This window comes from Cynara cardunculus (genome assembly GCF_001531365.2).
Source record: "Cynara cardunculus var. scolymus isolate 2C chromosome LG 1, CcrdV1, whole genome shotgun sequence".
NCBI classification, from domain to species: Eukaryota; Viridiplantae; Streptophyta; class Magnoliopsida; order Asterales; family Asteraceae; genus Cynara; species Cynara cardunculus.
Window position 1 is genome coordinate 48913526 of NC_037528.1, and position 7574 is coordinate 48921099.

General features: G+C 34.6%; 1 protein-coding gene across 1 annotated transcript; it reads right to left on the minus strand.

Annotated features, from left to right (window-relative positions):
• Positions 1 to 1556: 1556 nt before the first annotated feature.
• On the minus strand, positions 1557 to 5480 carry LOC112512102 (probable serine/threonine-protein kinase PIX13). The gene is made up of 6 exons (XM_025117913.1): positions 5303 to 5480; positions 4843 to 5198; positions 3367 to 3502; positions 3140 to 3276; positions 2939 to 3062; positions 1557 to 2259 (listed from the first exon to the last, which is right to left on the minus strand). Exons 1-6 carry the CDS (start codon positions 5364 to 5366, stop codon positions 1802 to 1804), a joined length of 1275 nt encoding a protein of 424 aa, XP_024973681.1. The 5' UTR covers positions 5367 to 5480; the 3' UTR covers positions 1557 to 1801.
• Positions 5481 to 7574: the final 2094 nt, after the last annotated feature.

Sequence of the window (7574 nt, forward strand, 5' to 3'; positions counted from 1 at the left end):
TATATATATATATATATATATATATGAAATGCACAAAATATATACCTGGGGTGGGAGTATTGGTGCTTAAGAGATTATTAACAGGCTTTTGAAAACAGTTTCCCATCTCTCTCTCTCTTATGAAATCTTGGATACACACACACACACATATATATATATATATATATATTATGATATTTACAAGACCAAGAAGAGACTGTATATTATATATCCTATTGACTTTTTTTGTTTTGTTGAATAAAATTCAGAGGTTTCACACTATAAATGTGATCGATGAGGTTAAAATCCTCTTGATTCGAATGAGTTATCGGTTTTGGAAATTTTTGACACCACTGATATATTTTTTTTTTGGATCCGTCACTGTTTGGTTTGTCTCGAGACAACTTAGGATGAGCTCCAACGCTTTAGTAGCTCCTTTTGTTGGGCAAGTGAGGTTTCGCCCATTCCACCAAGTTATGGTGCGAGCTTGGTCGAGTGGTGTCAAGAACGCGTAATCCAAGCACGGACCTACATAGAGGAATACGGTTGAGACGATTGAGTTTGTGAGGAAGATCAAATTTTCTATGTGTATATACATATATGTATGTGTTTGCATATATAAATCTAAGGGTCTGTTTAGCTCATGCTGAAGAATGAAAATGAAAATAACAGGGAATGAATTTCTATTCCCCTAGTTTAACCAGGAATGGAATTTTGAATTTCTGAAAGAATGAAGACATTATATTATAGAAAACCAAACAGTTTTTTTTAATATTCATTCTCATTAATTACTGCTTAATACCTCTAAACAAACACCCCATAATATTATCAGTACAAAATCATTGACTCTATCTTTTGTTGAAATAAAGTTGAAGTGAGTGGAATTTTGTATGTGTATATACACATATGTAAGTGTTTGTATATATATATATATATATATATATATATATATATATATATATCGAGATATTATAATATTATATGTACAAGACCATTGACTCCATCTTCTATTGAAAAAAAGTTGAAGTGTTCACACTCTTGACCCCCAAATAGTTTTTGTAGTTGAGGAGAGTGTTGCATATATGTAATCTTTCAAGCATAATTTCAACAAAATCGAATTTATATGAAGTTGACAAACATTTAAATATTGTATTAGACTGTTTTACGAGATCAAACAATTGGGACGTAAACTCGTAAGCTACTAAGGGTAGGGATAATCGTCCAGATCTTATCATAAAAGAAAAAAACCGCTCACCACAACAAACATTTACTCGATAAGCAAACATTTGATCTCTAAGGGGCCGTTTACCAAGCATTTACTCGATAAGCATTTACCGGTAAAATTTAACACTATTATTTACTTACTGGGTAAGATTTTAGTCCGCTAAAACGACATCGTATGCAACAATTTACCCGATAAGCACTTACCGTAATGAAAGTCGAGACCAACAAATTTTGTTATATAATAATTAAAGATCGTTCATGTTCGTTTTTTTTCTTTCTAGAACGATTAAATGATTGTTGTCGGTTCTCGATTAAAAATTCATCCAAAAACCTAAAATAATAAATGAAATAAAATATAAGGATTTTGTATTACTTGTTACAAAAAAAATACCCTTCATTTATATTGAATGTATGAATTTAACATATGATTTATTCTATAATTAAATAAACATAATTAAATACAGAAATGCTTTCGCAACTTTTGGGCCATCATGCAATCTCTAATTGGGCTCCTTCATTTGGCCTCTTGGCAAATTGATCTTGGACACTTCATTTCGTTTCCCAAGAATAAAGCTCATCGAGTCGTTGAGCTACTCAGTCAATACGATCGAATTGGAGAGCGTTGATCGGCCCGACCTCCTCTACCTTGCTTCGTGTGGAGCGGAGATTGGTGGGCCGATTGGTAGCGACGATCACGTTGTACGATACGTGCTTGGTTTGGTTTGACCTTTGATTCCTTTGGTTTTGTTTTGATAGCACTTATCTGTTCTAACTTCATCACAACTTCTTCCATCGAAGGCCGATTCTTCGGGTCTGCTTCGAGACAACTTAGGATGAGCTCCGACGCTTTACCGACCCCTTTCGATGGGTAATCCTGGTCTAGTCGTGGGTCTATGATTTTTCGCAGTTTCCTTTTGTCGGGTAATTGAGGTTTGGCCCATTCAACCAGGTTATGTTGCGAGCTGGGTCGATTGGTGTCAAGCACACGTAATCCCGTTATCATTTCAAGCAACACCACTCCAAAACCATAGACATCGCTCTTAACATATAAATGACCTAGTCAAATAAAATAAATCTTCGTCAACAACTTTTGTGGACAATGATCTAATTGCACATATAATAAGGGGAAATTAAAATATATACGGTCGTCAGGCAAAAGATGGTTCAATATATATATATATATATATATATATATATATATATATATTAACATCAGATGTTATACACATATAATAAAAATAACCCAAATAGAAAGTAATCTATGCTGTATTATATACGTCACATCATTGAAATATATAGTTTATAGGACCAAAAAAATAAAGCGTTATATTGAAAGGTGTTGTAATAAGTTTATATGACGTTTTTTGCCGTCGTAATAAGTTTTTTAGGACACTTTTAATATAAAACATCTCATTAGCAACTTTATAGGACACTATTTGAAAAACCGTCCTGTAAAAAAATTGAGTTTATAGGACACGTTCTAAAAAATCTCCTATAAAGTTGCTAATGCGACACTTTGTATTAAAAATGTCCTAAAAAACTTGTTAAGACGTTGAAAAGCGTCATATAAACTTATTACAACACCATTAAATAGGACACTTTATATTTTAGTCCTATAAATCAAGTCCTATAAAGCGGTGTATTGGGACGCTTAGAGATTGAGGGTGTTCTATAAACCCAATTTTGTTGTAGTGATAGTTACCACAATAATTTTTTTTGAAACAAGTGAACTTACCAGTGGCTATGTATTCTGGAGCAGCATAACCATAGGTGCCAACGACGCCAGTCGAGACATGAGACTCGCCGTTTGCAGGACCCAACTTTGCGAGTCCAAAATCTGATAGTTTGGCATTATAATCCTGAAAAAATTATCGAAAAATAAGAAAATATGTTTTAAAATGAATTTAATTATTCGTTAAATTAAAATTCCAATTACCCCATCTAATAAGATATTTGAGGGTTTAAAATCCCTGTAAATAACAGTCTTTTCAGTGTTGTGTAAGAAAGCAAGTCCTTTTGCTGCTCCGGTCGCTATTTTAATTCTCGTACTCCATGAAAGTGGTTCTGTACATTCTGTAAATTCCAATTACGATTAAAATCAAATTAAATATCTATTAATTTTGTATATAAATTAAATTAATTACCGTAAAATAAAATACTTACTTTTGAAAAGATGATTTTCAAGACTGCCCTTTTGCATATATTCATATACGAGAAGAAATTCTCTATCTTCCCAGCAATATCCCAGTAATTTTACCAGATTTGGATGACTGAATTTCCCTAAAAATTTCACTTCTGCCTGTAAACACAAATAAAATCCTAATTATCAGATAATAATTACACAAAATCAAGTTTGAAACTAATAAATATTAAAGTTCATAAAAAACCGTCTTCGATTATATCAATCATTAAATTTCGAGATTGAAAAGATCCGTTAATGAAAATAACGAGATCTTGAAAATGATCTTCTTACCTATAAATAACGAGCATTTTCACATAAATACAACGTATTAAAACCGGACTTGGGATCATGTGAGATCAAGGGTTTTTCGTGAGACCCGTAAGACCAATTCTCAACATTTGGATTAGATCCACAATCAGAACATTCATAATCACAAAATTGCCACCGTGCAACTTTACACCGTTAGATAATTAGCTTATAAAGTTGATCAATAAACATAAATTGGCCTTACGAGCCTCACAAAAAAACTTTGATCTCACGTGAACCCAACCCATTAAAACCATCTTTTAAAATCCGTATTTTATTTAAAAAATAATAAAAATAAAAAATATGAAATCATTAAAGAAATCTTGGGATTAAATGATTCAAAGATTTCAAGCCAAACTTTGCTCCTCCAAAAGTCAACCCTTTGACTCAGTAATTAGAGAAACCCTTTGAAGCTTTTGACCCAAGAATAAAGGGTCTCCATCCCCAATTAAATATTTTAGAAATATTATTAAATTATTTAAAAAAAGAAAAAGAATATTATAATTAATTATCAAGTTGTTGGAAATTGACATGTGTGTGGAAAATTAAATTTAAGGTGTTCATACCCATCCCCAATTATATTTATATAAAATAAAAATAATAATAATAAATCCATATTTTAAATAAAATTAAATTAACATAATATCAAAATTCAAGATTTTAAATTAGACTCAGATATATTGGGTTTGTCTGACCACGTTTGATTTATTACTAGTGAACGCCTTTTGAATACGTATGAGCATACTGTAAACAACTTATTAGCATCATTACTGTTTAACAAATTACAGGGTTCTTGATTTTTTACTGGTAAACACCTTTTTGAATACGTATGAGCATACTGTAAACGACTGTTTGCTTAAACTGTATAAGCATAATTACTGTTTAACAAATTACTGGGTTCTCGTTTGATTAGAACATCTGTTCGATTGTAACTCGTAGAATTTAGTCTTTTTTAGAGGGGAATTTTCTAAATCCGAGTGTAAAGATGCTTTAGAACTTGTACATCGACTTGTATGTAGAAATTTTAGTGGTGGTATAAAGAGACAAATCAAGAATGAATGATTGAAAATGTACAAGTTCTTAATGCACAATTCAATAAGAGATGCAATCATCCAATACGTCATGCATGCATAGTTGAAAGAATTACAAACCTGCCACTCCTTCAGCCCTTGGACGCTGTCTGGATTAGACTTTTTCACGGCAACGGCGATGCCAACACCGACCTTCGACGGCGCGTACGTTACACCGTCCACCCATCCTTTGAAAACCCGACCAAACCCACCTTCTCCGAGCATGGTGTCTGGCCGGAAGTTTCTGGTGGCACTCCGGAGTTCAGAGAAAGGGAACATCTTTAGGTGTGGTGTCACTATCCTCCCACTTGGCGGCACCGTTTCCCGGGAAAAAGCAGTGGCGCCACCACCATCACCGCCACCGTCAGCCGCCATGGCTGGACCGATTTCGATCATGGGTTTTTTCTTTTTTTCATCACTTCCAAGAACTGCTGAAACTAGATAAGCAGTAAACACAGAGTAAGATTAAACACAAACATCAATAAAAAGTGAAATTTAAAGGCTAAAATTTCAAGAAAGATATATATATATATATATATACCTGGGGTGGGACTGCTATTGGTGCTTGAGTGATTAGTAACAGGTTTTGGAAAACAGTTTCCCATCTCTCTCTGACTCTCTCACAAGTGGATATGATTCTATTTGGATTCAATTATGGTTTAAAAGATTGGGTTTGTAGTGAGAAAAAGGAGTCTTGAATTAGGGTTTCTGGGAAAGTGAAGAGAAAAGCAATGGAAAAGACAGAGAGAGTTTGTGACAAAGAAGCATACTTGGATGTATATATACATATATGCATGTGTGTGTGTGTATATATATATATTATATATATCTATAATATTACAGAAGATATGATGGAGAAAAGACCATTTCCTCCCTTGACTATTTCTTCTGCTGAAACAGTGTTAGGGTTCACACTCTTGACCCCCAAAGATCTAGAGGTTCTTGTACCTGAGGAGAGTGTTGTTGGGCATGTAGTCTAGAAACATTGTACTCTAAGGGTGCGTTTGGTACGCTGGACAGGGTGGGACAGGACAGATGCTTGTCCAACCATTACCCCTGGAACTAAGTGGGACACAAAACTTTTTCCCTCATTACCCTTTTTCCCCTGCCCGGCTCTCACAAGACCTAACCATCGCCTCCATCGCTTCATCGATTAATGCCTCCATCGCTTCCTTCATCGACGGCGACCATCGACGGCGACCAGCGACGGCGAGTTCCAATCGGCGTTCTTCTCTTCTCCACTGTTCCAATCGACGGTACCGAACTCTTCTCTCCATATCCAATCGACTGTTGCTTCTCGACTGGTAAGTCGTTCGATGGGGTTTTCAATGCCGGATAGATCGTTAACTCATGGGACTGTGATGGTCCGCATGAGAGTTTGYTGTAAGAGCAACACCGGTCTTGCCGGSCGTTTACAYCATCGAAGCAATTTTAGTCCATTTCTTCAGCATTGGATTAGTCTAAATATGAACTCGGGTATTCTTTAACTAAGCACAAAGAATTCATTTCTTATCAGTCATAAACTTGTTTGATTTTCAATTTGCCACTACAGAATCCGACTGACATAGACAAGATAAAGGAAACGTTGGAGCCTGATGCAACTGGTGGTGGTGGATTACAGTTGCCTGRGAAAGATAGGGTTGTCTTCAGACCGCCCGAGAGGAAATCATTACTAGGTCAGTATGCTAAGAACCAGATATCTTCGATTTAGCATCYTAAGRTTTAAGTATTTTTGCATCAATAATTAGTCCATTGTGTCTTGTGTTAGATTGAACCAATAATTAGTCCATTGTGTCTTGAATGCATTTCGTAGTGAAAAAACACTAAACAACTCATTGGGGTAAATTGGTCATTTTAACCAGTTCTGTCATGTCCTGTCCTGTCCTGTCTTACCAAACGCTGAACAGCTGTACTGTCCTGTCCTGTCCTGTCCCGTCCTGTCTGCGCATCAAACGCACCCTAAATGTTTTTATCATGGTTGCTTGAGAAAGAAACAATTGGTGGTATTTGGCCTAACATTTCATATTGCTAGTGATTGCGGATTGGGGTTGGGTTGTTTGTTTACCTTTTTAATAGTTTTATTAAGAGACAATTTTTGAATCGTTAAGAGGTAGATCTTGTTTGGCAAAAAAAAATATGTCTCTTAATAGTTCTAAAACCCTCTGAATGATTTTGTATCATGGATCTCTCTTAACCATTAAGAGTCCTGATTTCATTGTACACAATTACCAAACAATTATATTTTATTTTAGACTATATCATGAGAGCCTCTTGATCATTCTGACCACTTAATCATTCTGCATCAAACTATTCAACAAATGCCAAACAGCCCCTTAAGTTTCTTATCGGTAAAAAGTGTACTGGCATGTAAAAGGTATCATCGTGGAGAGTTTCTTATAAAAACTTCATGTTTTCTGGGTTCTTGAACAAGAACCTTGATTTTTACCATGAATTTTATGAGAAGTGGCATTTTCCTAATTTTTTATTTTATTTTATTAATAATTATTGACATTGAAAGAATCAATGGAACATACATAAAGAAGGTTCTAATAAGAACTACCATTGTGGAATTTTAAGAGAGTTCTTAATTTGATGGGTTGGTAACAAAGGGTGTAAAAAAGAGTTCTTAATTTATGAGTTGTTATTGGTCTTTTAGATTGCGTTTGATATTTGTGGCACTACAACAAAATTGGGTTTATAGGACACTTTATAGGACTTAATTTATAGGATCAAAATATAAAGCGTCCTATCTAAATGTGTTGGAGTAAGTTTATATGACGCTTTTTGGTGTCTTAACAAGTTTTTTAGGACAT

What these genes read in the sequence shown, in the direction of transcription:
- LOC112512102 (XM_025117913.1), bottom strand. Translation starts at nt 5,366, where the DNA reads ATGGGAAACTGTTTTCCAAAACCTGTTACTAATCACTCAAGCACCAAT. An exon ending in AAGGGCTGAAGGAGTGGCAG is followed by an intron (nt 3,503 to 4,842) that starts GTTTGTAATTCT and finishes TTGTGTTTACAG; the next exon opens with GCAGAAGTGAAATTTTTAGG. An exon ending in TCCAGAATACATAGCCACTG is followed by an intron (nt 2,260 to 2,938) that starts GTAAGTTCACTT and finishes TTATTTGACTAG; the next exon opens with GTCATTTATATGTTAAGAGC.